This window comes from Misgurnus anguillicaudatus, chromosome 20 (assembly GCF_027580225.2).
Source record: "Misgurnus anguillicaudatus chromosome 20, ASM2758022v2, whole genome shotgun sequence".
Lineage (NCBI taxonomy): Eukaryota > Metazoa > Chordata > Actinopteri > Cypriniformes > Cobitidae > Misgurnus > Misgurnus anguillicaudatus.
In genome coordinates this window covers 37,028,977-37,044,641 of record NC_073356.2, presented here as the reverse complement: position 1 = coordinate 37,044,641, position 15,665 = coordinate 37,028,977, and the positions used below count along the sequence as shown (strand labels likewise).

At 37.7% G+C, this 15,665-nt stretch overlaps 2 protein-coding genes across 9 annotated transcripts in view; both read left to right on the top strand.

Moving 5' to 3' along the window:
• The window catches only part of snx13 (sorting nexin 13), a 32,684-nt gene extending 20,382 nt beyond the window's left edge, over nucleotides 1-12,302 (top strand). For 2 of the 7 annotated variants that reach the window (XM_055219187.2, XM_055219191.2), the window contains exons 12-26: nucleotides 1,166-1,265; nucleotides 1,336-1,532; nucleotides 1,707-1,811; nucleotides 1,927-2,059; nucleotides 2,139-2,176; nucleotides 2,262-2,331; nucleotides 3,939-4,114; nucleotides 4,190-4,297; nucleotides 4,377-4,487; nucleotides 6,596-6,784; nucleotides 6,980-7,051; nucleotides 7,127-7,272; nucleotides 9,734-9,802; nucleotides 9,876-9,988; nucleotides 10,080-12,302. In XM_055219187.2, the coding sequence (XP_055075162.2) occupies nucleotides 1,166-1,265; nucleotides 1,336-1,532; nucleotides 1,707-1,811; nucleotides 1,927-2,059; nucleotides 2,139-2,176; nucleotides 2,262-2,331; nucleotides 3,939-4,114; nucleotides 4,190-4,297; nucleotides 4,377-4,487; nucleotides 6,596-6,784; nucleotides 6,980-7,051; nucleotides 7,127-7,272; nucleotides 9,734-9,802; nucleotides 9,876-9,988; nucleotides 10,080-10,312 (1,860 nt within the window). In that variant the 3' untranslated portion in view covers nucleotides 10,313-12,302. The remainder of the gene's footprint in view (nucleotides 1-1,165; nucleotides 1,266-1,335; nucleotides 1,533-1,706; nucleotides 1,812-1,926; nucleotides 2,060-2,138; nucleotides 2,177-2,261; nucleotides 2,332-3,938; nucleotides 4,115-4,189; nucleotides 4,298-4,376; nucleotides 4,488-6,595; nucleotides 6,785-6,979; nucleotides 7,052-7,126; nucleotides 7,273-9,733; nucleotides 9,803-9,875; nucleotides 9,989-10,079) is intronic. The other 5 variants (XM_055219188.2, XM_073858623.1, XM_055219189.2 and 2 more) reach the window with 4 other exon arrangements.
• A 1,816-nt stretch (nucleotides 12,303-14,118) lies between these two features.
• Nucleotides 14,119-15,665, top strand: part of ankrd28a (ankyrin repeat domain 28a) — a 36,292-nt gene continuing 34,745 nt past the window's right edge. The window contains exon 1 of one of the 2 annotated variants that reach the window (XM_055219186.2): nucleotides 14,119-14,267. In XM_055219186.2, the coding sequence (XP_055075161.2) occupies nucleotides 14,244-14,267 (24 nt within the window). In that variant the 5' untranslated portion in view covers nucleotides 14,119-14,243. The remainder of the gene's footprint in view (nucleotides 14,268-15,665) is intronic. The other variant, XM_055219185.2, reaches the window with a different exon arrangement.

The following is a 15,665-nucleotide window of genomic DNA, read 5'->3' as shown; positions in this document are numbered from 1 at the left end:
AAATTGATTAACTATTAGTAATACTAATAATCTTAGGGCTGTGACGATGCATCTCATTTTCAATTAAAATTGATTTTGAATCGCAAGGTTTCGATTCATGTGTTTAATGCACAGCTTTTGTGTGTACTACGCCTCGTTGATTAGTAGGAAGTCATCTATCAATCTACCGTATTTTCCGGATTATAAGTCACACTTTTTTCATATTTTGGCGGGTTCTGGAACTTAAGCTCAGGTGCGACTTATACGTCAAAATTATTTCATAAGAACCAATAGAAACCATTACCATCTACAGCCGCGAGAGTCCGGTCTTTGCTGCTCCTGTATTTATGTAATTCAATAGATTCAATAGATTCAGTGATGTGAAATGACTTCAGGAGCTTGGTGAACTTGATTTGGCTTGTCATGTTAATTTAGCCTATTCAGCCTCGCAGGTATGTTCTGTATGCTATTGTGTATCGTGTAAATAACTGTTAATGTTGGGTTAACATGTATGGACACCTATTCAGCATGCTGTTCTGTGCTATGGTTTGCCTTTCCAGATTAAATGTCTGTTCTTCGGCTTGGATTTTGTGAAATCATTTTCTAAATATAGTCCAGTGCGACTTGTATGTTTTTTCCTCTTCAAAACGTATTTTTGACTGATGCGACTTATACTCCGGAGCTACTTAGTCTGTAAAATGTGGTAAAATCACTATTAATCATTTATAACATGCATTTGAAAAAGCAACACTCGTCAAACACAGTTATTAAAAATATTTCTTATCAGGAATATACCTGAAACTACGGAGCCCCTAAGGGGACATGGAGCAAAATTAAATAAAGTTTAGTTTCGCATGAAAACTGTCGTGTCCGCACGCGAAACTGTTGCGTTTACTTTCGCGAAACTGTTGCGTTTACTTTCGCGAAACTGTTGCGTTTACTTTCGCGAAACTGTCGCGTTTACTTTCGCGAAACTGTCGCGTTGCACATGAAGGTTTCGTGTGAGCACATAAAACTAAACTTTAGATTTTTTTCACCATAATTCATTAAAATTAATTAATTGAAAAACACGCATTTGTCCGATCAATTGTCCCAGCCCTAATTTTAATCTATTATATTATCAGTTCAATTTGTACATCGTAAAACACATCACCCAAAATAACACGTCATTGTTTTTACCAAACAGGAAGTTGATGCTTTAAAACTCGCGGCTAACTTTGGAAAGTTGTGCGTGATTCCTCTGGAGCACATCTTGGTGCATAACATTGCACTTCAGTTCTTCATGGGTGAGTCAGGACTCTTTTTAAATATGACATCAGCTCTTGATGGCTTATACTCATCCCTCTTCATCGCTAGATTACATGCAACATATGGGCGGTCAGGCGGTTCTGTTTTTCTGGCTGACGGTGGAGGGCTATCGGGTCACGGCCCAGCAACAGTTAGAGGTCTTACAGAGCAGTCAGAAAGACGGCAAGAGGCAAAGCAGCCAGACCACTAAAGGACTGTTGAGAGCCGCTGCACTGGGTGTCTATGACCAATACCTGTCAGAGAAGGTAAGAGCTTTTCTATCGGTCCATCATCAGTTTCAGTGCAACCTGCATCTGTAGGTCATGTTAAAAATTCAACTGTGTTTGCATCACATTTTGAGTCTGTCCAAGAATTAGCTTTAGAGTGTGGCAACTGGCAAAGTCATGTGGTGATGATTGACAGGCCCTCTCTCCAATCAGGCCTCTCCCAGGGTGGAGGTGGATGAAGCGCCTCTATCCAGATTGGCTCAAAAACTCAACAAAGAGGATCCCACACCGGAGATATTCGATGAGATCCAGAGAAAGGTGAAGACAAGATGCTGCTCTGTGAATCTTTTGCATGGTCCCTAGCTAAGCTCCCTCCATCCTGCAGGTGGGATGCAACACGCATCTAACTAAATTATCTCCGTCTGTTTCTCAGGTGTATGATATGATGTTAAAGGATGACCGATATTACCCATCTTTTAAGCAACATCCGCTGTATGTGCGTATGCTGGCCGAGCTGGACATGCTGAAGGAACCCAGCTTTAGAGGTTCTGATGACGGGGATGGAGGTAAGAGGTCACCAGGTCTATCATGAACTATGAGGCTGTTTTAGCATTTGCTTTATTCTGTTTTTTTCCGTCTTTCCAGAGTCGTTCAACGGCTCTCCGACAGGAAGCATTAATTTAGTAAGTTGGTTGATGCTTTTTATATCTACACGTACTTCAGCTGTGTTCATCTGGATTGTTTGTGACGCATTTGTCTGTTTTACAGTCATTAGATGATCTCTGCAGTGGAAGTGTGGATGAATTTGTTCATCTTCACGCCTTTATCTCTGACACGGGTATGTGACGTCTTACCTTAATCCCTACGTGTGTATTTTCCTGTCATCTGCACTGCAAAAAAATGATTTTCAAGAAAAAAAATTCTTAGTATTTTTGTCTCGTTTTCAGTAGAAATATCCAAATAGTTTTAATTACACTGCATAAAATGATTTTCCAGAAAAAAATCTTAGTATTTTTGTCTGGTTTTCAGTAAATATATCTAAAAATTCTTAAATTAAGATGCTTTTTCTTGATGAGCAAAACGTGTGCATAAAAGCTTTGTGCCTTAAACAAGCAAAAAAAAATCTGCCAATGGGGTAAGCAAAAAAATCTTGAAACTTTTTCTTAAACACTAAATTCAAGAAAAATTCAAGAAATTTTGCTTACCCCATTGGCAGATTTTTTTGCTTGTTTTATGCAATTTGATATTTTTTTGTCTAAAAACTAGACTTATTTTCTGAGGTCATCTTGCACATCAAGAAAAAGCATCTTAATTTATACTATAAAATACTAAGATTTTTTTCTCGAAAATCATTTTTTGCAGTGTATGATGCTTTTTCTTGATGAGCAAAATGACTTAGGAAAATAAGTCTAGTTTATAGACAAAAAATATACAATTTAAGTAAATTTAAACTTAAAACAAGCAAAAAAAATTGGCCAATGGGATGAGAAAAAAATCTAAAAATAAATTTTCTTTTTTCTTAAACACTTAATTCAAGCAAAATGTTCTCACCCCGTTGGCAGATAATTTTGCTTGTTTTGAGCAAGATTCACTTAAATTGTATAGTTTTCGTAGGTCATTTTGCCTATCAAGTAAAATACATTTTGATTTAAGAATTTTAAATATTTCTACTGAAATCAAGACAAAAATACTAAGTAAGAAAATCATTTTTTGCCGTGTATTGATTAACTTTCATGTACACTGCAAAAAATTATTTTCAAGAAAAAAATGTCTTAGTATTTTTGTATTGTTTTCAGTAGAAATATCTAAAAAGTTTTAATTATGATGCTTTTTCTTGATGAGAAAAATGCCTCAAGAAAATAAGTCTAGTTTTTAGACCAAAAACATCAAATTCAAGTGATTTTGTTCATAAAACAAGCAAAAAAATCTGCCAATGGGGTAAGCAAATTTTTCTTACATTTTTCTTGAATTTAGTGTTTTAAAAAAATGTTCACGATTTTTTTGCTTACCCCATTGGCAAATTTTTTTCCTGTTTTATGCACAAAATCACTTAAATTAGATTTTTTTTGTCTAAGAACTAGACCTATTTTCTTGGGACGTTTTTCTCATCAAGAAAAAGCATCTTAATTTAAGAATTTTTAGATATTTTTTACTGAAAAAAGACAAAAAAAATTATTGAAAGTCTTTTTTGCAGTGTATTGATTAACTTTCATGTATGTGAGGGATGTGTTTTGCTCCGCCAGTTTTTTTAAAGTCACACGCACATTTGTTTCATTTTCCATTCTATCCCCTTTATTTCTTTATTTTCATACGTCCATCTTTTCTTCCCATGTCCGTCTGTCGCCGTGTCTCCTCTCGTCCTCTGTCTGCTCTCGCTCCTGTCTATTCCACCCGCTGTGCCATCATTTCCACGACTTCTGTCTGTCTCTTGATGGTGCTCTGTAGCTGACGCTTTTCTCCACCACCTTCCCATGGCAGGCGTGTGTAACGATCACGGGAAGACGTACGCGCTGTACACCATCACAGTCGTACGCAAGACCTTGGACGGCAGCGAGGACACCTGGAAAACGTATCGGCGCTACAGCGATTTCCATGACTTTCACATGCGCATCACGGAGCAGGTGAGCGAATCGCAGCTGTGTATACATTTGGACGATAAAGATGCTGTGTTTGGTAACTTTCGTGTGCCGTTTTAGTTCGAGTCCCTCGCACCGATTCTCAAGCTGCCGGGCAAGAAGACTTTCAACAACATGGAAAGAGAGTTCTTGGAGAAAAGAAAGAAAGACCTGAACGCTTATCTTCAGGTGAGCGGGCTGTGTTTAGTTTGTAAGTTTATTGTGTTGTACAGGTCCAGATGTACTGAGACTTTGGTTTGTTTTATAGCTTCTGCTGAATCCAGAGATCATAAAAGCCTGTCCCATCCTTATGCCATACGTCTATGATTTCCTGGAAAACAAAGCCTACAGCAAGGGCAAAGGAGACTTTGCTCGCAAGGTGAGGGACAACACATACACTCGATACGATACGATACACTGTTAATGTGCTTCAGAGAATCTGTCTCATGGTGTACTTTAATGGCCAGTAGGGTTAGGTGATAGTGTATGTATCTTTTACCGTTTTAATGTTATTAAAATATATTTTATGTCTGATCTGAAAGTTTAAATGTGGATTTGTTCATCATTTTAACCAAACAGCAGTTGTTGCCAAGTAGATGTTTAACTCTTTCCCCACCATTGACAAGTTCCCTGCCAATGACAAGTTTTTCCGGCAATCCGCAAAACCGCTATTATTACCCAACTTATGCAACCTTGAAGTAATCGCTCACTTCAAACAGTTCAGACACAGCGCATGTTTTAATCATTGCCCTGAATATGATTTCCATCAGAAGTCTTTCACAAAAACGCAATTATCTCAGCTTTTTGCTTCAATCTGGTATTTTTGAAGAAACCGTATTTGAGAGGTGATAAAAATACTTTTTTTTGTTGTTGTTTGAAAACAGAAGGTCTGTTCTTTCATTTGATATATTGTATGTTTATATATTTAAAGAAGAACATTTTCTGGAAGGCATTAAACTTTTGTGGAAATCATAAATGCTGGCGCTGGCAACAAGCTATGTTACATTAAATTTTTAGTGACGTCGCCCTTTGTAAAAGTGTACTCTTGTCATGTCTTTTTAAGGAAACCCTTATCTCACCATATTTGCAACGCTGAAACAAGAATTGTCAGATTCTGCACATATGCGCTAAGTCCCTCCCCAGAAGATGGCATTCTTTAATGGTTGACGATTGGCTCTTGTAACACAAAAATGTGTTTTTTATATTTTGACATAAAAAATGTATATAATAAAATATTAATCAGTCCTTCCAGACAAATGTGATTATGTGATTGCATGATTCAATGCATAATCAGCCAAATTTTTTTAAATATACCGCACTTTCGCCGTTTAAATTGCAGATTTCTGCACGCAAAATAGGCGGGGCTTGCATGATTTCATAATCCTCGTGTTTTCGTAGCAAAAAGTCGCATATCTTAGTAGAAAGTTGAAAAATGTTGCATTTACTTCACACAATGTTGCCATGGGAGCGTTATGAAGTGACGTAATTACTCAGCATGAACATCAATGAAAAACTGGAAAAGCTGCAAACAGTTTTTTGCAAGCAAGTTCGCGCCGTTTTTTGCAAGCAAGTTCGCGCCGTTTTTTGCAAGCAAGTTCGCGCCGTTTTTTGCAAGCAAGTTCGCGCCGTTTTTTGCAAGCAAGTTCGCGCCGTTTTTTGCAAGCAAGTTCGCGCAAAATATGTTATTACCTTAACTAAGAATTGTTGATACATCCCTCTATCATCTGTGTGCGTGCACGTAAGCGCTGGAGCGCGCTGCGATGCTTCGATAGCATTTAGCTTAGCCCCATTCATTCAATGGTACCATTTAGAGATAAAGTTAGAAGTGACCAAACACATCAACGTTTTTCCTATTTAAGACGAGTAGTTATACGAGCAAGTTTGGTGGTACAAAATAAAACGTAGCGCTTTTCTAAGCGGATTTAAAAGAGGAACTATATTTTATGGCGTAATAGCACTTTTGGGTGTACTTCGACTCGCCTGAAAAGTCCGCTCCCCTTCTCACTCTCATAATGGGAGAGGGAGGGTGTTACTGCGCCGAGTCGAAGTACTCCCAAAAGTGCTATTACGCCATAAAATGTAGCTCCTCTTTTAAATCCGCTTGGAGAAGCGCTGCGTTTTGTTTTGTGCCACCAGACTTGCTCGTCACAATAATTTTTGGAGCCTTTGTGTGCCGACCTTGTTTTCTTCTGATAAGACTTGTTTGTATGAAAACATTGAGTGACTTTTAGATCAAGCACCATTTTAAGATGATGTGCTTGTTTTTTACTCCCATGGTCCTTAGGAACTTTTAGATTGCCAACCAAATCTTATTAAATTGAAATGTAAATATTTGATTTATTACCCAGATTCTAGTCTTTTTTTCAATCCCCTCATCTCTGTCCAGCTCTTACCCAGAGGGCTGTGCAGTCCTTAACTTTTAGTGGCCACACACACACACCTCCTATATTAACTAGTCTTCATGAGTCTCAACTGACAGACAGACAGACTCTTTTGTTCTCTAAACTCGGACAGATGGACACATTCGTGAATCCCCTCAGGAGCTCCATGCGGAACGTGTCCAATGCCGTGAAGTCCCTGCCGGACAGCCTGGCCGAGGGAGTGTCCAAAGTCTCGGCTGACGTGGGACGCAGGTCCGAGAAACTTGGCCAGGACATTAAACAATCCATATTTAAGGTAGAGCACGTCCAGAGCTTCGTCCAGAGCTTACGTTTGTCCACCTTAAAAGAAACGAGCACAACGTTTCTTATGTTGACAGAGTTTATGAAGTCCCTTTTGTGTTTTTGAGCGGCAGGTGTGCTGAAAGAAGTCAAAGAGGTTTTTGTCATTTGTATTATTAATTTTGCGTCATTAACTTGATGTGCTTCACAGGTGCCTCCTTTAATCCCAAAATCTGACATTGTTCCAGAACACTGCCGCATCTCTGCCCAGCTGGATGATAATGTAAGTAAACACTGTGATGTACTGCATAGTGAAATGCTTTTAGTGTTTGGTTTAATGCTATGTTTGGATGTTCAGGTGGATGATAATATTCCTCTGAGGGTGATGTTGTTGCTGATGGACGAGGTGTTTGACCTTAAAGAGAGAAATCAGTGGCTGAGGAGAAACATCAAAAACCTCTTACAGCAGCTCATCAGAGCCACGTATGGAGACACAATAAACAGGTATAGAGGTCATCACACACCGTTAGGTTTTAACTGTGATCGTCGTAATCAGGGTGTTTTCACAATCGATTAATTGGGCGATTATTTGTTTGATTAATCAACTAATCGGATAAAAACATAAATATATCTCAATTCGATTTTTCACTTATTATAGCTAAATAAGGCACTAAATTAGGGTATTCACATGTAGAAGTGTACTTTTAAAAGTTCAAAAGCCCTTTATTTTACTAATAAAGGGGTGGTTTCCCGGACAGGGATTAGCTTTTAAACCAGGACTAAGCCTTAATTTAATATGGAAATATAGCTAGTTTTAACAAACATACCTTACTAAAAATATTTCTTGTGTGCATTTTGAGACAAAACAAAGGACACTGATGTATTTTAAGAATCAAAGGTGCGGGGTGTACGCATCATGATGAAAATTTAAATAAAACACTCAAATAAAACTTAATTTTAAAGAAACTATGACAGAAAATGAACACACACTAGATTATTAATGAGTTAAATGTTTTTCCTCTAATGGGAATTGCTGTGTGATGAAGTGAAACTAAATGGTTAATAAACACAAACTAAAGCAGATGTTGTAGAACGTCTGGGGAACGATGATAGATTGCGAGCGCGAGGATTGTAAAAACTGATTATTTCCCACTATTAATTACATTATCTTAAAGAGCCAGTAAAATGACAATTTTAAGTATCCTATCACTGTTTATAAGTCCCGGACAACAGGTTTAAATGCATGCAAGGTCAAAAAACACAGTAATTTTCTCAAAATATAGATTTAAAATTACCCCATTTCTCAGAGATCCCCAAACGATTCGTGTGAAGCCGTTCCACGACTCAGTCTGCCTAAACCCCCACCTTTCAGTAGCCTACTCTGCTCTGATTGGTCAACTGACAGTCTCTGCACAGACCTCAGATCAGTGGCACAGACCAACAATAGTGCAACATGTATTGACCTAGTGCTAACATGATTTACTGAGAAGACATTGTCAACATCAATACACATCATTCATCATTAATCCAGGCAGTAAAAAACGAAGACAGAAACTAACATTTTACACTCATTTAAGCATTAATGTAAGCTAACCGGGTCATAGCAAAACCGTAAGTGAGCATGCGCTAGCCGCTTGCTAACGTGACTCTCTGACAGTATATAGAGTTTAAACAACGACATCATTCATCATTAATCCAAGCAATAAAAAAGACGATATAAACTAACAATTTTACACTCATTTAAGCATTTATGTAAACTAACCGGGTCATAGCAAAACCGTAAGTGCAGCATAAGCCACTTGCTATCGTGACTCTGACAATATATAGAGTTTAAACAACTATATCATTCATCATTAATCCAAGCAATAAAAACATTTTAAACTCATTTAAGCAAGTATGTAGCTATAATCATACTTACAGGTTGTGGTTAGGAGACGCATGTTTTTCCAAATAAAGTGGATACTGAACCATCTTTCATTGCCAAAAGTCTAGTACATCCCTCCTTGAAAAAGTAATTTTAACCACTGATTCTTCACAGCCAAACGTCTAGTAAATCCCTCTTTAAAAAAGTAATTTTAACCACAGATTCTTCATATATCTTCGTCCTTTGGTAGTGAAAACAACACGAACTGAAAACACAGCGTGATATGATGTTTACACACTAACTAGCTGTGGGCAGGTCATAGTTTTCGTTTCTCTGGCGGGCAAGGCTGAAGGCGTACAGAGTCGACTCCCTACTTTAGAAGCCAATAACTTTATTAATCGTGCACTTTTTGGTTCAACTATTTTGCACATTGTTTACATTGATGGGCAGCTACACGACACACTGCAATACAGGTCAGTTTCGATTTTGGATCTGTGTGGCTCTTTAAAACAGATGCTTAGTTTTGTGGTTCAATGCTATTTTTTATAAAAACCCAACAACAATTAAACAAATACAAACTCACTTTTATTAAACAACAAAATTAAACCTTTTTTAACCAGCGTTTGTTTGTGCTTTTGTTTTTGTCATTGTCCTGTCGGGGTTGCCAGATCCTTGTAACAAAACCAGCCAGATGGCCTTTCAAAATTAGTTCAAAAGCATTGCAATGACTATTCACAGCCCAAATACCAACAAGAAATCCTTCATCTCTAACCCGCAGAAAATCATCAAGCTGCAAAAAAATTTAAAAGATCCCCAATTCAGAACACCGCCAAAAGGCAGAGGATCTGGCAACGCTGCTTTACTTTTAAACAAGCCGGTTGCATGGTGAGAAGCAGCGCCTGATAAACGTTCAGCCTGAATGCCTGCCTGACTTTAAGCAGGCGGCTCCGTTTGAAGGAACGGCGTCCAACTTAAATCCTTAGCGCACAGCTCGTGACTTCAAAGACCAATCAATCAATAATGAAATGTGATTTTTATGTTTTATCGATCAGTTGTTGCAGCCCTTAGTTGTAATTCCGATTTGTATCGTTTTGATTTTAGGAAAATTGTGGATCACGTGGACAACATGACCTCACCGGAGCAGGTGTCTGATTATGTGAAGAGATTCAGGTGATTGTTTCATACTTTCTGTCTGTTGTGGGTCGTGTCTGGTCCTGCTTCTGACTGCGGTGTAACCCTACAGAGACTCCTATTGGCCGAACGGGATTCTGGCGGAGACTCCGCCCCGCAGAGAAAAAAACACCCGCATGAGGACGAGAGTCGCAGCCAAGACCACACTGTTGGGTATCATGCCAGGTAGATAAACCTATAAAACACACAGTGGATTTAAACATTATGGGTTGCCAATAGTTTGATACCTCACAGCTTGAATCTTTCATCCCGTCAGACGAGTTGAAGCACATCATCGGGGCGGACACCAGTCGGAAAGGCATCCTGCGCGTCTTCGACATGTTCCAGCACCAGCCGCTGAATCGCCGTCTGGTCTACGTCTTTCTAGAGGGCTTCCTGCAGACTCTGTTTCCGCAGCACAAGTTTTCCGAGCTGTTCGTGAAGCTGCACTCCCGCTCGCCGCGCGTACTCAAATACTCGAAGAAAATTCGCAACTTGCAGAAGAGGTGACAGACGGACATTTCTTTTCACCTCACTGCTGCAGGGGGCAGGAGTCCGGCCCGGCCCACCGCTGCGGCGACGTGTCATCAGGAGGACGGGAGGGCGTGTGCGACTCCGGTGCGTTTGGGGTTTCACTGTTGACGCTTGTACACATGCCCCCCTTAGTAGTGCCTCCTGTCGGTTTTGGATTAAAATCACTGTATCCACGCAACCGTAGCATAGAGGATTCAATTTATCATCACAAACTGTTTGGTCAAACGCAGGCACGAAAGACCGAAAAGCAGCGTTTGTTGTTTTTGTTTGGCTTGTTTTTTGACACTGTGTAGATACAAAGTTTACTTTATTTTTGGTTTATGTTGTATTTGGTCAAACACACCTCATCGCAAATACTGTATGATGACGCAGATTCGATCTATGCACCTTAAAACGCTCCTCACAAGCCCATCTGAGAATCAGAGACGTATTATGATATCGACGCATAAAAGGTATCCTGCCAACCAATCAGTGACACGTTGTAGGTGGGATAAACACGGGTCACGCATCTCATTATGTGGCAGCCTTATGCACATACATACATAATACTAACTTAATTATCAAAGCCCCACCCCGGGGGGCAAAGACACCCAGCACAAAAGTTAATATTTGCATGGCTGTCTCAGACATTCGGGCATTCATTGCATACGGAGATGTGATTTAAAGAATGTACCTGTCTCGTGAGTTTGTGCGTGTCCTGTTTTTATAACTCGAATCCAACGGAGGGTCGTGCACTTTTTACTTATTTTAGAATAAAGCAAGTGTAGCACTAAACTGCAAGTGTCTGATACAGTGTGAGATATAGATTCAGCCTTAACCTAAGACAAACAGGTGTGTTAGACGTAGCTTTCCCTTCAAACACACGCGTGCACACGGACGAGCCCCAACTGACTTTCGACCTGAGAATATGTACGTAACCCGTTTTTGTGCAATATTTTCTTAAATGCATGTTATTTAATCGTAGTTTTCGAGTATATTCGAGTAAAAAGTTTCAAAAGACCAGATGAAACTTCTCTGCTCCTAAACCACCTAACATTCCTTTCTGTAAATGGCTCATGTGAAGGACTTGTTTTATAAGTCTGGCTTTTATCTTTATGTCGGGGATGTTTGTTTTTAACATTTTGTCACTCCAAAATGCATTAAGTTTTGCTTTTAGGAAAACGTGCAAAGACATCGAGGACTCCGCTATGTGTTGCTTTTGGCTTCACAGATCAACGCTCCCTCCAGTCACACTTTTTAGATCATGTCTTATATTTTAGTACCATTTTACTTATATTTCAACTTGAACAAATACTTTATTTTGCTAAAGACAATTTTAGGATGATGGGATATGTGGCATTTTAACATTATTACCATGACTAATGTTGACATTTTACACTGAAAACAGAATTGGGGGGCTTCGTTTTTTTTGCACACAAAATATCTATTGTTTAGTTTGTTTGTAATTGTTTTTACAAAATAATGTTTAGCACTGCGATCTCAGTGTTTCAGATCAAACTAATGCCAGCGCAGACGTGAGCTGATATGTAATAATAGCACTTGAACTGTTCTTTCAGTTGTTCATTTCAGTTTGCTCTTTATTGGAAGCTTTACTCTTCTTATTACTCAAATCTGTAACGGTTGGTGGACACAAAATGTCTTTCTTGCTCATTTCCTCAGTAATGGAGCAGATTTTATCCTCACTAAGTGGTTGAAATGAATGTTTTGATTTTGAAATCCCCATACATGCGAATCTATGAAAAAGAATTGTGCATATTGATGTATACGTGTCAGCCGTGTGCCTAACTGTACTGTCGATTATATTTTCTTATTTGTCTTTAACAAAGAAAGTCGATTTGAATGTCATGTTCGTTTTAATAGACTGAAATGGACTCTATGATGGTTTAGAGTGTTTGCATTACGCTTCTGAAACTTCATTTTGAGCAGCTTATCTCAGTATAACACTAATAAAATTAACTCAAACTCACTGCCCTATTCAGAGTCTTTTCAATGAATGTGTGTGTGAATGCTATCAAGAACAGAAACTGAATACAGGATCCTGCTTTACTAAGTGTAGTTATGTACAGGCTTGGAAAGTAACACGTTATATTTAGAAGGATGCATTTTCAAAAAAACAAACTTTTGTCATAAGCCGAGACATTTGTCTACAAATAAATGTTTTTAATGTTGTAATAATGCCACGGGTTTAAAGTTATGTTGATGATATTATAATATCAATCAAATTAATTGTATGGGGTATTATACTCTTAATACTTGTTACGTTATGCACAGTTTTTACATTGCGTTTCTACATCATAGATTATATGAATTACCAACAGATAAGACAACTTGCTCGAAATCTTATAAATTGGCATGGTTAAATCTTCCATTAAGAAATTGGTTCAAAACAAACATCAAAATCAACAAAAAATGGGTCATACCTGAGCTGAACTATACAGAAGATGAATAAAGTGAACTGAAGCCACAACACACAAAGTGTCTGGAGAAATTCTGTATGGGGAAATTAATTCTTTAACCTCATCAGATATTATAAAAGATATAAATAAAAGTCTCAGAGCTGTTATCCTTGCAAATGAAGGTAGCACAGAGAATTAAATGAAGGGGGGCCAATAATCGTGGCCAATGTCTATTTGAGAGAAACATTTTATTATGTGATTCCCCGCTCATACTTTCAAATACTTTTTATCAGTGAAACACTGCATTTTTTTTTTAGATTTTTTTAAATTTAAGCCTAAAAGGATAAACATTGTAGATTTATTTTTACAGAATTCTTTGCTCATATTTACAAAGAATGCAAATATTTACATATATATATACCACGAGGTGGCGCCAAACAGCACTTAATTGAACACACACGTGACCAGTCAAAATGTCATCATTCGCTTTTCTGTTGTGGTGAAGGACAGAGTGATTGACTATTATTTACATAAAATAATTTGGATGTGAGATCACCTGTTGTGTCCCAAGACAAAAACACAACAGCAGCAATGAAGGGTAATGTATAAAAATATTTATACATTAAATATAGAAGTTTTTTTGTAAAAACAACCATAGACTTTTAATACAACTTGTAAGAAAATGTCAATTAAAGTTCAGTTTTATTGATATCATTAATTTAATTTCTAGTGAGAAAACAATCAGGAACTTTATGACATTAGCGCACTCGGTTTAGCCAATCACGTGCGTCCTCGCTGCGTCACTGTTGCATCCAAAGATATTTTCAAGTCTGAAAGTTGATTATTTTATTTTCATTATTATATTTTATTTATATATTATTTTTTTGTTTGTATTTTATGTATTGTTTTATTTATTTTAATAGTTTGTTCTTCTATATGTATTTTTGTATATATGTAATGCATTTATGTAATGTTCGTGTTAACAATAAATAAAAATAAATAAATAATTATAATTAAAAAAAAGTTTATGGTTTTTAAATGTTTTACTAAGCTAAGCAGTGGCCACACATTTGCTAATTATAGTTATTACCAGATGATAAGGAATATAAAATTTTTAGAAATTAAACTACCAGTTCCACTCATTTCATCACACAAAAAAAATTGTTATCGTGGGACGGTTATTAAACTGGCAGTCGCTTTACCTCAGAGTGGATATACTAGAATCAAATAGCTATGTAGCGTGTTAAACTTTATGACATCAAAGTACCGCGAGAACTATTTGACTGCTGTTCTTTTAAACTGCGCTTTTATGTCGATCTCGCGGTGCTTTAATGTCACGGCCGATCGGTTTGCGCAGCGCTGTATGAAATCTGACACGACTTATGTTTGTCTATTTCAGGAAGAGCAGAAGAAGCGCACGCGTCTCAAAACATGAACTCACCGCTTTCTAGCAGCTGCCAGACTGTTTTAGGATTACAAACCTTCATGAATTTAAGCACTTGAGAAGAAATATGCTTCTGAAGATCAAAGAGCAGGTCTGTGGTCAGTTTCCTGCGATTAAAGTCATGCACTTAATAATAAAGTAACCTGTTGTCATTTACTAACATATGCGTTACTTTACTTAAAAAAAAATCTTGTTTAAAATAGCACTTCATAAACGTATAGTATTAACTGTTAGGTGTTTTGACTGTCACGTTTACATTTAAATATATAAATTATTCATGCCCGTTTACATTTTTACTACGAAGGACTTTATGTTTTACTTTTGAAAGGCAAGCTGAGCTGCATCTTTTGCTTAAATGTATGCACTGAATGTTATTGTTTTATGAGCATTTTTTTTGCATGTTTATAAGCAAATCTCACTTCCGTTCCTTTTAAGTTCCCATTCTGGTCTGGTTTGTTTGTTTTGGTGGAAAGCAGATCATACAGTTTAACTGAACAATGTCAACAATAAGCACTGAGATATCAGTATCAGATAGTTTAGCTTCTCCAGTTCTGCTGAGCTGTATTCGGATGGTTAACTGGTAGGCAAGCTAGTCTTTTATCTGACCAGCAGCAGATATTTGGTCAAACCCTTCAGACATCAAATAAACCAGACCAGAAACCATCACCTATCTCAAGAACAGACAGACAGACTTGCAGTAGTCTACATATGCAGATCATTAATGAACAGTCAACATTCTTTATTATTTAGTGACATCTCACATGTGTTTGTGTTGTATGTCCTCTAGAGGGAGTATGACATCACCCAATCCTGTGAGACCTTTAAAGGGACACTCCACTTTTTTTAAATTGCTAATTTTCCAGCTCCCCTAGAGTTAAACATTTGATTTTTACTGTTTTGGAATTCATTTAGCCGATCTCAGGGTCTGGCGATACCACTTTTAGCATAGCTTAGCATAATCCATTGAATCTGATTAGACCATTTAGCATCAAGCTCAAAAATAACCAAAGAGTTTTGATATTTTTCCTATTTAAAACTTGACTCTTCTGTAGTTACATCGTGTACTAAGACCGACGGAAAATTAAACGTTTTCTATGCAGATATGGTTAGGAACTATATTCTGGCGTAATAATCAAGGACTTTACTGCCGTAACATGGCTGCAAGGGGCTCAATGATATTACGCAGCAGCCGAAAATAATCCCCTTGGTTACTTTCAATAGCAACTGTATAGGGTATCCAGATATACTGCTTTCCTCAAATGCATTGATTTTGTACAAAACTCATCGATCTGAAAAGTGCTCTGTCCCTGATTGGCCAGCTAATCTGTACATTGTGATTTTCCTGAATACCTCTCAGCCGGAAGTCAATCTGACACTCCTTACTATGTTTGAAAGATTCACTCACAATGCAATGCTAACGCTAACAGAAGTTAAAGGCACAATGTTTGAAAACGCTTTGGAAAAGGGAGTCGGGCCGATTACCAAAACA